At 40.9% G+C, this 18,658-nt stretch overlaps 1 protein-coding gene across 1 annotated transcript; it reads right to left on the reverse strand.

Annotated features, from left to right (window-relative positions):
• Positions 1 to 868: 868 nt before the first annotated feature.
• On the reverse strand, positions 869 to 18,264 carry pdpr (pyruvate dehydrogenase phosphatase regulatory subunit). Its single transcript, XM_033622713.2, has 18 exons — positions 18,143 to 18,264; positions 17,166 to 17,439; positions 16,632 to 16,765; positions 15,999 to 16,080; positions 15,372 to 15,535; positions 15,038 to 15,159; positions 14,633 to 14,750; positions 13,882 to 14,031; positions 12,398 to 12,590; positions 12,110 to 12,234; positions 10,996 to 11,151; positions 10,406 to 10,539; positions 10,035 to 10,183; positions 9,836 to 9,948; positions 3,001 to 3,095; positions 2,664 to 2,753; positions 2,333 to 2,515; positions 869 to 1,417 (listed from the first exon to the last, which is right to left on the reverse strand). The coding sequence occupies exons 2-18, from the start codon at positions 17,426 to 17,428 to the stop codon at positions 1,010 to 1,012; spliced, it is 2,679 nt and encodes an 892-aa protein (XP_033478604.2). The 5' UTR covers positions 17,429 to 17,439; positions 18,143 to 18,264; the 3' UTR covers positions 869 to 1,009.
• Positions 18,265 to 18,658: the final 394 nt, after the last annotated feature.

The raw sequence follows: 18,658 nt of genomic DNA on the forward strand, positions 1-18,658 counted from the left end.
TCCCTATACTACCCCCCCCCCCCCCCCAATCTGTGGGTCGCCGAACATCAGCCACACATTCAACTACACAAAAATGAAAACTTGACAATCAAAAAAGCAACGCTGCCTCAAAACGACCACATACATAAATAACAGGGTGGATTATATTATTATACTGTAAATACATTACCACAAGCTCAACACACAGCAGAATAACAGCGGAACAGCTCGATGATAATGACAAAATCAAGTGGGAAAAGATCATTTGAGGATGTTATAGAGCCTGGGAGCCTTTTCAACAGGACTAAAGGAGGAAAACAATGGTTTACTAATGATTACATCAGGCTTCATCACTCCTTCCCCTGACTGAGAAGGATACCTTTAGTAGTGAACAATATAAAGTATGTGAATTAGGCCACATCACTCACGCTTTACAGCAGCAACATTACAACTTGTAAAATGACGATAACGTCAAGTACTGCATCGACTGTGTAGGCATTTGCACATCAGCATTGAATGACATTTTTTTTCAGACTCTTCCAGACTGTGCAGTGTTGAACAGTTACAATGACTGGAGCGCTGCTGGAGGAGATTGTCGGTCTAAATCCCTTCTGGGTGGGTTAAAGTGAACGAAGTGAAAGAGTCCTCCAACACATATTGTTGATGTTGCCTTGACAAAGGCACTTAACCGCAGACTGTCCCCTGTAAACTGTGGACCTTGTTTGAGTGTGAAGCATGACTGAAAACAACTACAGGATCTGACGACACAGGCGTAGTTGTTTTGCTGTATTTGATACAGCTCGAGCATTTGGTGCTTTTTAATTATTGCACTTTGAAAGAGGGAGATGCAGCGTGGGAGTTCAATATTAGAGAGACATGGAGTGATTGTGCATACAGCCCTCTGATTAGGAGCTAGAGAAGGGACGACAGGTTGGCACTTCCAGGTAAGTGCGGGAGTGGATTTGGTGAACTGAAGGAGTGTCACAGAAGCCTCTACCAAAGCAAAAGAGAGGCATTCTATTACTTCGCATCACTTCCCCTGGAGGTTGCTCAACTCCAAGTCTTCCTTGCGGCGTTTTTGTTGGGTGAAGAGGGAGCTGAAGGGGTAGAGTTTAGCTTTGGCTGGGTACCGCTGGCCAGCAATGTCCACCTCGTAGTCGCCACGGTTGATGAAGTCTGGGGTGATGGGAGTGGGAAGCCCCTCTGGGCCTGGCGGTGGAGATACGAAGCCGAGGCAGACGTGGCGCTCCAGAGTGTAGCTGTAGGCGCTGCTGGTGGTCGTCCCAGCTAACTCACCGTTACGGTAGATGGGCTCGCCCCACCACGGCCACAGGTCCAGCTCAGTGTCGTGGTCCTCCAGAACCAGCATGACGAATCGCCGAGACGCACCCTCCTGACGCTGCTGCATCAAGGCTTCACGACCAAGGAAATCAGTGTCCTGATGGAGGCACAGAGAGAAGACAGGCGAGAAAGGAGAAAATAGAAGAAATAGGTGAGGGAAAGAGGAATGTGGGAAATTAAGAAAAGTAGGAGTCAAACAGAGGAAAATGACAAAGTAGAGGAGAGAGGAAAGTAAAAGATGAGAAGAAGAGATAAAGGAAGGAGCACTGTTAGGTGTTATGGACATGGTCTGTAAACAATTAATCTAAAAACACTTCACAGTTCAGTTGGGAGCAACACGAAACAACTTTTCATTTCATAAACTTCTTCGATAAACTTCACATTTAAGACATTGCTTCTGCTGCTGACTGCTCATCTGAAAGCAATCTGTGAAACCAATTTTACACTGTGAGGTCCATTTGTTAATACTGTGCTGACATTATTGCAGTTTGCAGCAGACAACACACCTGATGTTCCACCATTTTCAAAATGACAAACTTTATCACTGCTGGTGTAAAGTACCACCTGTTGTGCCTGCAGGTGCAGCTTGGTGACAATTTTACTTCTACATCCCAGCAAAGACTATAACACAAATGTTTCAGGGTTTAGCAATGCAGATGGCATAGTACTATGCAATTATTTCCTCATCTTCAACCACTTTAAAGTAAAAAAAAAAAAAAGAAAGAAAGAAAGAGTGAAGCATAAAATCTAAGTAAGAGCTTCAATTATAAATCAGGTTGGCAAATAGTGTAATAATGTAACAGACAGTATTATAAAAGTAGCATATTATTTAAATCTCTCTTAACTAAAATTACCTTGGTAACAGCAAGGACTTGCTCTTGACTAAAACACCATAATGCCAAAAAACAAGGCTTTTTTTAACTAAAAGCCAGACAGCAGCACTCATTCAGAATAAACACTGGCTGATTACCACACAGTTTGTTACACATACACAGATGAACTGGCAACTGACCGTGTCAAACTTAACCCTGAACTCTCGTCCACATTCCAGCGGGGTGGTGAAGGTGTCGAGGTCCTGACCCCAGAAGGCAAAGAATTTCTCTATGCGTAGGCTGCGCAGTGCGTAGTACCCTGCATTACGAACCCCGTACTTCTGACCCACTGACATCACCTCGTTGTACACATGCAGAGCATACTGTGGAGAGCAGAAGGAAATACTGTCAGACCTGATGCACTGAACAGTACGTAGCACTTACTAGAACTTTACCACCGTACCAACCATCCTGTGGAATGGTGAATAGAAACATATTTTTTGTGTGTTAGCAGATGTGAGCAGGTCGCACCTCTATAGGTATGTAGAGCATAAAACCTGGTTCACCAGTGTGAGTCATACTCATCACTCTGATCCCGTTGGCATAGCCGACACTCATCTCCTGTAAACACACAGAACACACAAATGGTCAATTACTGTTCTTGTCAATGTGTGACAAATAATCAGATAGAAACAGTTACTTAAGCTTCTGTTAGCAACACTAACACAACCACAGGTGCAACATAAGGTACTGCAGCTGCAACAACTTCAGCTACTTCAACAATTACCACCCTTCCTACGGCTATCACCAATAGGCTATTGTTATTATTACTCTGGTAATGTTACTGAAACTACCCTGTGTTTCTTACCTTACAGAACATGGAGGGGAAGTGATCAGGTGTCATAGAAACATATGACAACTCAGCCAGAACATCCATTGCCCGAGGTCCAATCAGATTTAAAGCTGTGGGTAAAGAACCAGAGTTATGACTCTGTTCAGGTACATTCCTCCTGCAGGTTTCCTGACTCAGTTCTCAATTAATTAATCTGTTCAACGCATAACTGCATGTGTGTTCACTAGTAATGATAGCTGGGTATTGTTAAAAAAAACACAGCATGCCAGTGACTGACCATAAGCAAAACCAAGACCTACAAGTCCTTTTTGACTGGAGTTTCAACACTACTTTGTGCTGGGTTATTTCGGTCAATATCCGAAAGGTATCAAGTACGGATACCCTGCCCTACTAGCTATCCTGCTTGAAAATGGCAAGAGTTGTTGAGGAGTAGAGTCTAAAATACACAGAGAGGACAGTGTTTCATGAGTGTTTTATCATTTTTTTCAAAATCTGAGCTGGCTGTTTTTTTTACTTTGGAGGAAATGAATATCATATTATCATATTTACATGAAAAGATGTTTATCAGTAGTGCAGGGACATACTGTACAAGGTACATTCTGGGATAGAGATCCTCAGTTGGTGATTTTATTTTGCATAGTAAAAATGGAATGTGGGCCTAGTGTTTCTCACATTTCAGACAGCTATGGTAATTAAATTATCAATATACAAATTAAACTCTGGACATGTAATTAACTACCTTCTTGGTCCCTCTAGTGATTTTGCAAATGCCAAACCCTAAATCAGGCCACTGAAATAACTGGGTTAAGAGAAGAGTACTGTTGCATTGCTTTCACGCTTTACTATTGAGTGGGCACTAGATGGCGCCATCACTTCAGGACTTAATGTGTGTTTAATGTGTGTTTAATGTTTGTTTTTAATCCACTAAACTTTACAGCACTTGACAGCTGTATATTTTCAAACAGGAATAAAATCCCTGTCTTTGTATTTTATTTTGATCTCAGTCTGTTTTTATAAAAGTGCTTGTGACACCTCAAATGTGGCTTTGACTTGTTACTGAAAACAAAACAAACAGTTTTTTCTCCACATCGCCCTGGTTTCTATTTGCTTTCTGCTAGTTTTCGGCACCTATGCTCTGTCTGCTTGCCTACCTGGTTCTGAATCCATTGCCTTGTCCTGGTTTCCCTGCTGCTCATCCCTCATCAGTTCCTCTGCCTCATACACCTGCTCGTCTGGTTCTGAACCATCTGCCTCTTCAATCACGTCCCTTGCCTGCCCCTTTCAGGTACCGTCACCCCCCCCCTACAGTTTGAAATGTGTTGGTCTGTGGGCTCATGGCCCCGTTTCTGGGTTCAGACTGGTTCAACACTCGAGCCTAAAACCCAGAGACTGTGAGTGGGCTTCCACCCTGATGAACAAACTGTTAACTGAGTTAGTTCCCTCGCTATCGGATCATTATTTGATTACTTTTGATTTCTTTTTACTCGATTACACGCCACTCAGCAACAGTTACTATACTAGATGTTTATCAGATAGTGCTGTCGCAAAATTTAAGGAAATGATTACTCCGTCGTTAAATTCAATACCATGTCCTTCAGTAACAGAGGTTTCCCGTACCGACTTTAACCTCTCCCGAATTGATCATCTTGTCGATAGCACCATAGGCTCACTGCAAACAACACTCGACTCTGTAGCTCCTCTTAAAAAGAAGTTAACAAAGCAAAGAATGTTCACTCCTTGGTATAACTCTCAAACCCATAAGTTAAAACAAATATCGCGAAAATTTGAAAGGAATTGGCGATTAACCAAACTGGAAGAATCTCATTTAATCTGGGCAGACAGTCTCAAAATGTATAAGAGGGGCCTCCGCAATGCCAGAGCAAACTATTACTCAGCATTAATAGAAGAAAACAAGAACAACCCCAGGTTCTTTTCAGCACTGTAGCCAGGCTGACTGAGAGTCAGAGCTCTATTGAGCCTTGTATTCCTTTAGCCCTTAGCAGTAATGATTTTATGAGCTTTTTTAATGACAAAATTCTAACTATTAGAGGCAAAATTCATGACCTCTTGTCCTCAGATAGTACCTATCTAACCTCAAACACGGCTGTAAGACCTAATATATATTTAGATTGCTTCTCCCCAATTTCTCTTCAAGAATTGACTGCAGTGATTTCTTCATCTAAATCATCAACGTGTCTCTTAGACCCCATCCCAACTAGGCTACTGAAGGAGGTCTTACCTTTAGTTAACACTCATATATTAGATATGATCAATATATCGTTATTAACAGGCTATTTCCCACAGTCTTTTAAGGTAGCTGTAATTAAACCTCTCCTAAAAAAGCCCACCCTGGATCCAGAGGTGTTAGCCAACTATAGACCAATATCTAATCTTCCCTTTATTTCAAAGATCCTTGAGAAAGTAGTCGCAGACCAGCTGTTTGATTTTCTCCATGATAATAATTTATTTGAGGAATTTCAGTCAGGATTTAGAGTGCATCATAGCACTGAGACAGCACTAGTTAAAATTACAAATGACCTCCTGATTGCTTCAGAAAAAGGACTCGTCTCTGTACTTGTTTTATTAGATCTTAGTGCGGCGTTTGACACTATTGACCATCAAATTCTACTGCAGAGACTGGATCACTTAATTGGCCTAAAAGATTCTCCACTGAGCTGGTTTAAATCTTATTTATCTGATCGTTTTCAGTTTGTTCACGTTCATAATGAATCATCCTTACGTACCAAAGTTTGTTTTGGAGTTCCGCAAGGTTCTGTGCTTGGACCAATCCTATTTACTCTATATATGCTTCCTTTAGGTAACATCATTAGAAATCACTCTGTAAACTTCCATTGTTATGCGGATGATACACATTTGTATTTATCTATGAAGCCAGAAGAAAGTAATCAATTAACTAAACTTCATAATTGCCTTAAAGACATAAAAACCTGGATGAGCACCAATTTCCTGATGTTAAATTCAGACAAAACTGAAGTTATTGTTCTGGGCCCCAAACAACTCAGAGACTCTTTATCTGATGACACAGTTTCTCTAGATGGCACTGCTCTGGCCTCTAGCGCTACCGGAAGAAACCTCGGAGTAACATTTGATCAACATTTCTCTTTTAATTCTCATTTAAAACAAACCTCACAGACTGCATTTTTTCATCTGTGTAATATTGCGAAAATTAGGCCTATCCTGACCCGAAAAGATGCAGAAAAATTGGTCCACGCTTTTGTTACCTCAAGGCTGGATTACTCTAACTCTCTATTATCAGATAGCTCTAATAAGTCCTTAAAAACTCTCCAGCTAATTCAGAATGCAGCAGCACGTGTACTTACAGGAACTAAGAAACGAGATCATGTTTCTCCTGTTTTAGCTTCTCTGCACTGGCTCCCTGTAAAATCCAGAATTGAATTTAAAATCCTACTGTTAACTTATAAAGCTCTAAATGGTCAAGCTCCGTCATATCTTAGAGAGCTCATAGTGCCATATTATCCCACCAGAACACTGCACTCGGAGAATGCAGGGTTACTCGTGGTCCCTAAAGTCTCCAAAAGTAGATCAGGAGCCAGAGCCTTCAGCTATCAGGCTCCTCTCCTGTGGAATCATCTTCCTGATGCGGTCCGGGAGGCAGACACCATCTCCACATTTAAGACTAGACTTAAGACTTTCCTCTTTGATAAAGCTTATAGTTAGGGCTGGCTCAGGCTTGCCCTGTACCAGCCCCTAGTTAGGCTGACTTAGGCCTAGTCTGCCAGGGGGACCCCCTATAATACACCGGGCACCTTATCTCCTTGTCTCTCTCTCTCTCTCTCTCTCTCTCTCATCCTATTACTACATCTTGCTAACTCGGCCATTCTGGATGTCACTAACTCGGCTTCTTCTCCGGAGCCTTTGTGCTCCATTGTCTCTCAGGTTAAATCATATTGCAGCGGTGCCTGGATAGTGTGACGTGTGTGGTTGTGCTGCTGCCGTGGTCCTGCCAGATGCCTCCTGCTGCTGCTGCCATCATTAGTCATTAGTCATACTTCTGCTGTTATTATACACATATGATTATTGTCACACTGTCAGATATTAATATATACTTTCAACATATTGTATCACAGTAGCCAGAACTATAATTATAATATTATTACTTTCATTAATGTTGTTGTAAGCTACTGTCATTATCGTCTGTCCTGCATCTCTCTCTGTCTCTGTCTCTGTCTCTCTCTTTTTCTGTCTCATTGTGTCATACGGATTACTGTTAATTTATTATGCTGATCTGTTCTGTACGACATCTATTGCTCGTCTGTCCGTCCTGGAAGAGGGATCCCTCCTCAGTTGCTCTTCCTGAGGTTTCTACCGTTTTTTCCCCCGTTAAAGTGTTTTTTTGGGGGAGTTTTTCCTTATCCGCTGTGAGGGTCCTAAGGACAGAGGGATGTCATATGCTGTAAAGCCCTGTGAGGCAAATTGTGATTTGTGATATTGGGCTTTATAAATAAAATTGATTGATTGAAGTGGTCATTAGAGGAATTCCAGCTTTTTGGCACTTCCATGCTGTCCTCATTTTCAGTGCCAAAGGTTGTGTCTTGTTGTGGAGTCAACAGTACGTTCACCAGCAGGGTTCCCTGGTGAACAAACTCTAAGCCTGCCCACTTTTTAGCAATCCAATCAAATGTGACAGATTTAATTCAAATACCACTTCTAACTACATGGCTCAAATATTCTGTTTCACTGAAAATCTCAAACTAAAGACAGTCCTGTTTAACTGGGGCTTTAATTGGCTAAATAATAGACTGTAAAAATAATGGTGGTGGGCACTGTGACGTCACACATGAGTTTGTGGCCTCAAATGTTGATGCCTGGAGTTCGGTATTTTGGCTGTTGCCACCTCAAGTTTTTGGAGCCAGGAGTGACCATATTTGGATGACAGGGTGGAGCTGTGGAGAAACAATGGGTGGATCTGACTGAGAATCCAAGGACATTTGGGTTTTGGCAGACAGCCTGTCACTCAAAATGGCCACCTCCCGTTTTTTTGTACCAGGCTGTAAACATGTTTATTTCTGCCATAAAATTGGGCATTTTAAGATGGGGTCACTTCTGGAGCCAACCTCAAGTGGTTATTTGAGGAACCCCAGCTTTTTGGCATGTCCACACTGTCCTCAGTAGTGAACTCAGCTGTGGCTCTGTATCATGCTAAACTCTAAACATGCCCACTTTTTAGCGGTCCAATTAAATGCAAAGGATTTGATTTAAATTCCTCAGTTTCACTGGGAAATATGACGCTAAAGAAACTACACATAGTTTTCCTTCTCAAAAACATTATAGATCAAAAACCTTACAGCTAGCCTAAATATTTTTTGTTGCAACTTAAAGGGCCTCAGTTGTCCTAATAAAAGAATGGCTTGCTTAGATTTACTAGCAAGAAATAAAATTGATTTAGCTATGTTCCAGGAGACACATTTGCACAGAGATGATGTTAGCAGATTGGAAAACAACCTACTAATCATCCAATGATGGAATCATTTAAGAAATTATCACTAACTAAAGGACATGTTTCTGCAATCTATAACACTTTGTTGAAACATATACAGACCCCGTTAGCGATAACTAAAGTATGGAATAAAGACTGCTCTGAATCATCTGTAGACTGGGCTAGAGTTTGGAGGAATGTTTCCTATTCCTCACAAAATCTAAATAATAAATTAACAAATCAGAATTTCGTCATACTGGGGTAAAATAATGTGAATATGGAAACTGCTTTGGCACTTCTTTTTTTGTGCCACTTATGGGCTGATAGTAACTGTAGACACAAAATCATGTTTAAATTGTATGGTGAAGCATTTCTAACTGTAAATAAACCCTGTTTCAATCATAAAAAAGAAAAGCAATAAATTAAACAGACTGATAAGATTTAAAAAAAAAAAAAAAGAAATCTGAATTTCATCTATCGTACCTATTTAACACCAAAGCGACATTTTATGATTAATTTAACCACTTCTCCAAACTGTAATTTATGTGATTTGAATCAAATGGGAACCTTTTTACATATCATGTGGGAGTGTCCATCAGCTCGAAATTTTTGGGAACAAATAACAAAACGTCTCTCTGAAACACTTGGTTTAGAGATCGACTGCTCTCCAAAATGTATGCTCTTGAATGATGATTCCAGGCAGAACTTTAACCATATGCAAAGATTGTTGTGGCTGTCATCATGTACTGTTGCTAAAAAGATGTTGGCGGTTAGGTGGCAACCACCAAACACTCTCTCTATGCATCAGTGGACAAGAGGTGTTATCTATGGAGCTCTCTGTTGCTAGAATGAATGGGGCAGGTCAGGTTGTGCTCAAGGCCAGGAAAGAGGCACTCAACGTAGAACTAAGATATAACTCTTTATTCTTATTTGTTTGTTTTTTGTTTTTTCAGGGTTAAGGAGCTATAAAATATGCAGATGTCTTGTATTGTTGTTGTTTTTTTCTTGTATCTGTTACTGGCCTATTTACTACTCATAATGCAAATAATTATTATGAATTTAACAGAAATGGGTTGGAGTTATATTTTTTGTTTTGCTACTTTTGTTTTGTTTATCTATTTCTCTGTTAATGTTCTGTTGTTAATGTGAGAAGATATGTATATTTATCGTATACAACTGACAGACATTATATGTTGATGTACACCTGCTTTCCCTGTGGAAAATAAAAATTTAGAGAATAAGAAACTATACATTCTGTGTCACGGAGACTCTAATGTTGCTGAATACCATGTGGGGTCTACTTTACAGAGAACTATAAGGCCGTTGCAGCACAACTTTTGGGCATCTGCCAGCAAATGTTGGCATGCTTAAACAATGGTGCTGTGTGCTTACCAGTGTACTTCCAGGTGACATCCTCTAGGTGGAGGTGTGGGTCATTAGGCATGTGTTTCTTTATCCAGGACCAACAGTGGACCTGCTGGTCTGTCGGAGAGATGATGAAGAAGCTGAAGATGGGACAAAAACGTGAGTTATATTATAGTGCCTACAGTCAAGTGCATGTCCACAGTATTATTGTCTTTGTGTTATGAACCTGTTCTTGCTGAGGCGGACCACGCTGCAGTCGTTCTCATAGCCTCCCCTCTCATTCAGCATACCGGTGTGGACGATGTGTCCAACAGGAACATCCAGGTCATTGGCACACAGATGTTGCAGCAGGTCCAGGGCCTGGTCCCCTGTTGACTGGGACATCAAGACAGACCACAAGGTTCAAATTAAATTACGTCATCCGAGTGGATGCAGCACTCAACTACAACCACAACTGAAGCTCATTCATTTAAAAAGACAGTTTTTCATTAGTGGCTCCCAGCTGACCAAAAATTGCATCATCTGCTGCTAAAAAGTCTGAACCCACAAAAAGGAAAGTGCAACAGCAGTTTTCTGGCCGATGTGATCATGACTTACAGTAAGTTCAAACTTGGTGAAGGAGGACATGTCGATGACACAGACAGCCTCTTTGCAGCATTTCACTTCTGCTCCAACAATGTCAAACCAGTCTGGCTTGTAGAAGGTCTTACTCTGGTCCAGAGACAGCAGATCTATACACATACACAGCCAGACATACTTTAGACAATTTAGGCGAGTGTATACCATGAAGGATGGAGAATATACAATCAATCCACACCAGGTGATTACACTCATTAAGCTGTGTTAAATTATAGGATAAATCTCTCAGTGTCTCACTGAGAAATACTAAATAAAAATTAAACAGCCCTTTACACAGATGCAAAAGTTTTTAGTGCTTTAGAGTCGCAATGTCCAACTACAGGAAAATATAGCACAACTTATCAGTGAAATGACCTGCTGCAGTCTTTAACAAAAAGCCTGCATACTTTCAGCTAATCACAAGAGCTGCATTATAAACCATAGCTAGTTTAAGGAATCCGTTTTTATAAAAGTGATTCTCAGTCATGTGACATCAGCATCCTCAGGTCTACAAGGATTCACTGACAAATACTACACTAAAAAGCCTGTTCCTGGCGAGTACTCTGTACCTTTTCCTGGGGGAACAAAGTATTTGGGCCTTTCAAAACCATGTTTCTCCATCCAGCGAGCTCCCTGGGTGTCCAGACGATCATACAGAGGGCTGGTCCGCAGTTGACGCCCAGTCTGAAAGTCCCACCGAGGAACCTTTAGTTCATACAGCAGGGCTGGACACAGACACACGCAGACACATCAGAAGCACAAACCTAATCATACAAGGCATCAAGGCAAAACAATTTCAGCAATTTCAGCGACCACTTATGCTCATGCATCCCTCCCATTGCCACGCCCCCTTTTAGCCAGTTGACATAAACAGAAACACACACCTTCACAAACTCACACACACACGCACGCATGCACGCACATACACATACACACAAGTTTTAGGTTCCTAGGGTGAAAACTGTTGCCACCAAAGGGTGGGGAGCTTTTTGTGGACTGACCAACCCACCCTGGGTTCAAACCAGGAACCCTCTTGCTGTGAGACAACAATGCTAACCAGTGCACCACCGTGCTGCCAAGTTGTAACTTATCAGGTGTTAACTGTGCTGGAGGTGCTGCTCATCTTGAGAGAACAGTTCAATCAATAATCAATATGTAATTTTTTATAACCTTTGCCACTGTATGTTGTTGTTAACCAGCCTGTCACAACAGAAATATAGGCCATGGTTGCTTGTATGTCTCTTTAATTAAAAGACAGGTTTAAATGATTTCTAGTATCATACTTAGGTTGAAAGGCTTTTTAGTTGCTGCGACCATTCCCCTTTTCAATGCTGGCCATAAAGAGAGTTTCCACAAATCCACAATCCTCTTTTCATGCTAAATGCATTCCAAAGTTCAACATAAAGAAATATGAGGCTTCTACAGTGTGAGCTGGCTAAATTTGGCGGGTTGAGAAGTTGAGAACAAAATTCCTCAGGCAGTGTGTCCTCGCTGAACTGCTGTGAAAAGAAAACAATGAGAGGATTTTGTACTGAAGAGATTGTAACTTTGGAAGATACACACTTGTTTTGTCTGACCAAGACATATTATCTCCAGCTGAATTCACAGTGCCTTGGAATCTTTCTTGGAATGCCAGTATTGTTTTAAGAAATATATAAACTGTAACAAGAGTTCACTACTCACGCATGACCTCCATTACTCTGTGTCGCAAGAAAGTTCGGCTGCTCTGCAGGTTGCCAAAGCGTTTGATGTCTAGCGGCCAGACATTGGCTGTGGGGTAGCCATAGGTCATCCATTCTGCCAGGTACCTGGATGCCAAAGCACAAAACATGCCATTTGTGCTTCACTGTAATGCAGTCAAAACATATCCAGACCACGGAGCTGATTTTACTAATTCAATGCTAATCTCTGTCCTTATAAACACCGTAAGATATCCTCGAGCAAAGCAAATACACAAATACCCATGCTTACTTGCCAGCTCCCCCAGCAAAGGACAGGCCAGAGGAGTTCATCCCTGCCAGCACGTAGTAGCCCGAGACACCTGGCGTCTCTCCCATCAGGCAGCGCATATCAGGGGTGAAGGACTCTGGACAGTTGACCAGCTGATGGATCTCAGCTGATTCAAGATTCGGCATTCTCCTCAGCAAGGCACTGAGCATTGGCTCTGGAGGTAGAAGACAATAAGGTTTGTACACAATTTCTATTAAAACTATGTCCACATCAAAATATAGCATTTTCAAATCAGTCATGCTTTAAAATTATGTGATAAAGACAAAGGTTGACCTGAAGCTATGCCAGCTGTATTATCAGTATTAGTATTTCTTAACATTTAAAGCCACATTTCCAATAAACCCACTTGCTTCCTGCTCCTTCTCCTCCTGCCCCTCTGTACTGTTTCACCCATTACTGAAAAACAGAAGTGAACAACCACTCTAGTTGGCTACTATGACTATTACAAAGACTCAAAAAGCTAAAGAACCAGCTATGCAGCAGTAACTGCACCTTTTCACATGTTGTCCTATAAACAGTCCAGCAGGTTTCTCAACATGAAAGCTGAAACAGTGGGTCCAAAGTGGCGGAGTGTAAATATGCATTGCTTGCAAAAACCAAAAGATGTGCTGGACTTGTATGTAGTCACTTATCGACAACAATATGTTACACATACATTAACATCTGTATGTGAAACTTTCCTGTTTTTAATTGCAGACTTGCGACCCAACATGATTAAAGAGCAAACTCTAGAGACTTTACTGTTCATACCTTCAAGTATTACAATAACACTTCGTAGCAGAAGGTGCACTGGTGTTCAATTCCATATATTTCATTCACATATATTCATGAGAGACACTGTTTTTTCAAGTAGTACTTTTAAAATACAATATGCAAATGTTAGGTAATGTGCAAAATAACAATGATGTCAACTACAGAACGCCTGGTGGCTTTGCTTGACTCTGCCCTGCTCCACTTCAAGGCTGGCTGGTGATATACTGCTGTCTTTACGACAACCAGTCAGGCTGCATTAGGAATCTCAGATTACTGGCATAAGGCCAAGGCCAAAAGACAGGTGTGTGTGTGTGTGTGTGTGTGTGTGTTTATATGTGTGAGGTGTACCTTGAACTGACATTGCTTACTGTTTAAATAACAGTATGAAATAAACAATTCAAACGTCTGTATAAAAGATTCTTAAACTGAAACAGGTATTTTTTCCTTAATCACTGAAGGACACTTTAAACAAAAATGCATAATAACACACTGAACACTTTGACTTGAACCTTGCCAAAAAATAAATCCGAAATTTGATGGAAAGAAATCTGGGGTGATCAGTACAGGAATTATACTGGACTAAACAGGGCCAAAAACAAAAAACAAATAATGCCCCGGACTGCCAGTGCATGCATATTTTTTGAACAATCTTCCTCGAAACCTATCCTCCCTCCCATCCCTCCCTCCATTACCGAAGTGGTCCCAGTCCTCCTGCATGTTCTGGATCTCCAGCTGGTTGCGTCCTTCAGTGAAGATGGGTTTGGGGTTCTTCTCAAAGCCCCCTGATAGAATGCCTCCCTGCCATGGTCGTGCATATATCCTGCCGTCCATATCGATCACCACTGGACACAAGACACAGGCTCAGTGATATCATCTCCAACAGACTAAATTATTTCACACTAAGAAAGACATTCAATTCAAAAAAATAATCAATGAGCACATCCTCTATCCTCTCTCTCCTGAACACACACAGTCACTCAACCTGGAGAGTCACGAGAATCAAAGGAAATTACGTTTTACGGTGTATTTCAAGACATTTCCCTGCTCTACTCTATAAATGCATTTCACATTATTAGCACTGACATACGCTCCACTGTAATGATGGTGAGGTACTTATTAAATTGAGGTGTTGGCTAAAAATATTTGGTGCAAATCATAACGGCATACAGTCACAGAGCAGATTTTCACCTTATATCACTGAGTGTTAACTGGGAACTTCATCTTTAAAGAGAAAAATGGAGGACAGGCAGGGGGGCGCTTGTTGCAGTAATACACTGTGCAATGAGTTACTAGATCCATCAATTTGCGAAATAACAAATCAAAATGTGGTGATTCCTCTCTATAACAGAAATCATATTTAGCTGGCAAAACTGTCATCCACTAGCAACTGTGCCTGCTGGAAAAAAAAACAGTTAAATTTCCCATGTGTTCAATATGTGAGACCTGGTGTGCTGGGTGGAAGTGGCTCCTGGAGAGGTTTGGTGAGGAGGTAGAAGTGTTCACAGCCATGAAGAGGAACCGACACCTTCGTCTCACTAGCCTGGCCCAGCTCATAAGCCCACTAGAGCAGAGACAGATAGAACAAATATGTCTATCTGCTGCTCTGAACACAGGTATATTGTGCCCCAGATTTGAAACACTACAATCTGTCCTGTAAATCTATTGGTTTAGTCATACTGTATTTATCAATTAGCATAATGTGGTTGAGAATCAGACCAAAATGTATGCCAAACTAGGGCAGAAATGATGAATAAATCCCTAAATGCTTACAGAGGTTTGATTAAAGTTGGGACTGGGATTTCTTGGTACTCCCCCATTTGTATCCCACAATCCCACACTGAAGTTTACCTGTCCAGCACAGTTGACGAAATATTCACACTCAATGGAGCCACGATCAGTCTCAACTGCCATCACTTGACCCTTCTCTACCAGAACCTGCTGGACAGTGGTTCGATCCAGGATCTGAACCCCTGGATAGGATGAGAAAGATAAGGAGATGTAGGAGGAGGGAAAGAGAAGAAGAGGAAAGAGCGTGGAAAGAGGAGATGCCAGGAGAATCAAAGGGAGAAACAGTAAAAAGGTTAGAATTAGAGGTAGAAAATAAATACTGCTTGTGTCACATTTTGTTTTAATTATCCCTTAGTGCTCCATCACAGGCAAGTTGTCAGCTTGAGTCTCTTACCATGCCCAGCAGCAGCCACGGCCAGGGCATGGTTAACATCAGGTGGAGACACCACAGCATCTGCAGGAAGGTGGAGTGCCCCCACCAGATCATGGATGTTAACAAGAGGGTGGAGTTTGGCCACCTCTTTTGGCTTAATGATGTTACAGCTGATCCCCATTACCCTGAGAATAAAGTGAAAAAGATAAAGATCAAAGCCTAATGCTAATACAGATTTTATATTTAAGAGATGTGGGCGTTGTAACATTAGCATATTCAATATCGCAGGGGGAAAAAACATCGCTTTTTGATGTGAAAGCAGTGCTCAGCTCAAGTAGAGGCTGTTGATACTGGAGCTGAGTGTAGGTATGATTTTGTACCAGCAATAAAACTGTACAGTCAAAGAATAAAAGTAATCTTGCAGCATTGTGCCTCCACCAGGCAAAATAGTTATGTCCTTGGGGGCCAAGTCAGAGCCAAGACCTCAACTAAATCAAGAATTGAAAGACTTCAGCAGTTTTGTCAAGAAATATAAGAAAAGTTTCTGTGTCCCCATGTGCAAAGCTGCCTCATCCACAATGATTCAAAGCAGTAGATGCTGCCAAAGGTACCTCTACTAAATACTGACTTGAGTTTTTAGGGTCTTACTTTAGTCGGGATGCCAGGCGCTTCAGAGAGAGGAAGCGATCCTGATTTTGGGCCAGACACAAAGACCCTGTCTTCACATACCCTGAAACACACAAATAAACACACCAAACCACATATTATGCAACTCAGCAGGTCTCAAACTGCTCAAGGCTCTTGCTCACTCAAATACTCTAATTCTACTTCTAAAAAAGTTAGGCCAAAATAACAGTAAAACTCATAAACTGTAGGGGTGTAGTATTTTAGCTTTGCAAGTGTTATGGAGAGGCACATCAACTGACTCCAATAGGAAATGGCTGGTAGTGCATGCCACATGCAAATGTTTCAGCTGTGTTTTTGTAAAAATGAGTGCACTGAAATCAAATGCAATTTTCTAAAAATGCATTATTTGTTTGCTTCACTGTCTGAGAAAAGCAAGATGCACTACACACCTCAATATCACCTAGAGAGACAAAAGTATAGATAATAAGTAGTTAAACAAGATAAAGAACAGGTGGTCATACATAATTGGAATATGTTTATGGTAATTTATTAGCAGGATAATAATACTTATAATAGAGTATACCATTTTTTTTCATGATTAACATAAGGATACGTTAAATATGAGTAAAAGCTAAACATGTCAAAGTGGCTGACCTGTTTTGACCCCAGTCTCCTCCTCCAGCTGCTGGTAAAGACCATTAGAGTAGTTTGCCATTTTACACTCAATGGAAATAGGCTTTGCCACACTGACAATGCCAGCACACAGTCTGGTCGTTCCCGCCCCAAGTCTGCCAACAGGATAAAAGGACAGGCAATACAGCATTAGCAGAACAATATCCAACAACATCTGGCAGTATGGAATATTTTGTCCACACAAGCTTGTTTATTTTAATTTTGTGTGCTTTATTTTGTGACTGTATTTTTTTATGTGCATTGTTATCTTTTGTATGTATCCTACTTTTGGATGTATAGTTTCTTTTTGAGAGCTTAAAGAGTAAAGTATGGATGATTTACAATACATTTAAAAGGAGACATCCACCTATATGGCGATTGTTTGGTCTATTTATCCTTTAAAATAAATGATAAACATAGGAATGTAAGACATTGAAAGATATTGTAATAATAGTCTGGACATGCAACTGACCCACCACTAAAACTAACGAATGAAAATACAGACACTTATCTCACCTGCCCTGTTCCAGCAGCACTATATCAGTCCAGCCCAATTTGGCCAGGTGGAAGGCTACTGATGTTCCCACAATACCTCCTCCACAGATCACCACACGGGCCTGACTGGGCAGTGGGAGCGGCTGAGAGTCTCCACTGACAGCCATACAGTGCGGGGAGGTCCAAAGTCCCCTGCCGGCCAATCTGTACCCCGCCTGAGGAGGCAGCAGCCTGGGGAGCAGCACAGGGGACAGAGCCCTGGAGCTCCGCACACAGCTGCACATAGCTGTGCCGTCTGCAATCACAAAGACACACATAAACGCACAGCCTCACATAGCGCTTAATGTCTTCAAGGATTCAAGGTTACCATAAGGCAGGTTACACTGTCAACACTGCAATCGTCACAATGCAATCTCTAAAAGGTTTATTAAGACCTAAGTTAATGCTGTTTTTTATTTGGTTGTAGCTTTTTGGAGACTGCGATTAAGTTGTTGTTGTTGTTGTTTAATGTTAGATCAACTAACGCAGGTTGACATTAAATACAGTACTCGACCCTTTGCAACGAAGGCAGGGCCTCAGAAGCCAGCAAGGTTAACTTACCACACAAAAGTCCTTCCACTGTCACTATTTTATTACAGTGTAATGTTAGCTCTAATCATGTAACGTTAAGTTATCCATTTGGCAGCATATTTAGCTTTAGCTTTCAGTACGTCAGTGCCTCTATACATCATCCTGAACTTTATCTTACAGGTAAAGAGCCTCTGCTGACTTGTACACGTGTAGAGTTTTGAAAAATCTTTCTGTCACTGTGTGTTTTTTGAGCTCCCATGGTGAAAGTTAGTGTAAGTGGCACTGGTAGCTAGCGTACATAGCTTAGGCTACCGAAAAGCTAGCTAACAGTTAATGTTGATATTACCACAAGCTAGCAAAACGTCAACCGTCTTCAGAAAGTTTCCAACTGGCACTACCTTCATTGTTTAAAACGTCATAAATCTCACCGAATCAGTCAAGTCCAGACGTTGTGGTATGGTAAAGTTAGAGAGGACTACCAGTAACTGACTGACATGACAGAAAGTCTTGTTTGTGTGCAGCAGTCAGTACCGCCGTGCTCTGCGTTATGCTAACTTCAATCACTAGTAGCACTTCCGGTCTAAACATTCAAAATAAAATCCTATCCGTCTAAGCGTCTAACCGTCTTTAAACAACAACTATAAAAAGTGGTGTGATTTTTTTTAAAGTTTTTTTGTTTGTTTGTTTGGCTAGATTTACAGTAATATATGTGAACTGTGTCATATTTATTTTTCTTGTTAAAAATAAATCTAAATATTAAATGTTAAATCAAATATTGAATCTAAATGTTAAATCTAAATATTAAATATTGAATCTAAATCTTACATGGTTTATGTAAAAAAAAAAAAAAAAAGTAAAACTATAGGGTAAAACTAAATATTTGGCTAATATGCAAATTCACTTCATATATATATATATATATATATATATATATATATATATAT

The sequence above is a fragment of the Epinephelus lanceolatus genome, chromosome 2 (genome assembly GCF_041903045.1).
Source record: "Epinephelus lanceolatus isolate andai-2023 chromosome 2, ASM4190304v1, whole genome shotgun sequence".
Taxonomy (NCBI): domain Eukaryota; kingdom Metazoa; phylum Chordata; class Actinopteri; order Perciformes; family Serranidae; genus Epinephelus; species Epinephelus lanceolatus.

What these genes read in the sequence shown, in the direction of transcription:
- pdpr (XM_033622713.2), bottom strand. Translation starts at nt 17,428, where the DNA reads ATGTGCAGCTGTGTGCGGAGCTCCAGGGCTCTGTCCCCTGTGCTGCTC. An exon ending in GGAGGACTGGGACCACTTCG is followed by an intron (nt 12,591 to 13,881) that starts GTAATGGAGGGA and finishes TTCTACCTCCAG; the next exon opens with AGCCAATGCTCAGTGCCTTG. An exon ending in TGTCACCTGGAAGTACACTG is followed by an intron (nt 3,096 to 9,835) that starts GTAAGCACACAG and finishes CTTTACCCACAG; the next exon opens with CTTTAAATCTGATTGGACCT.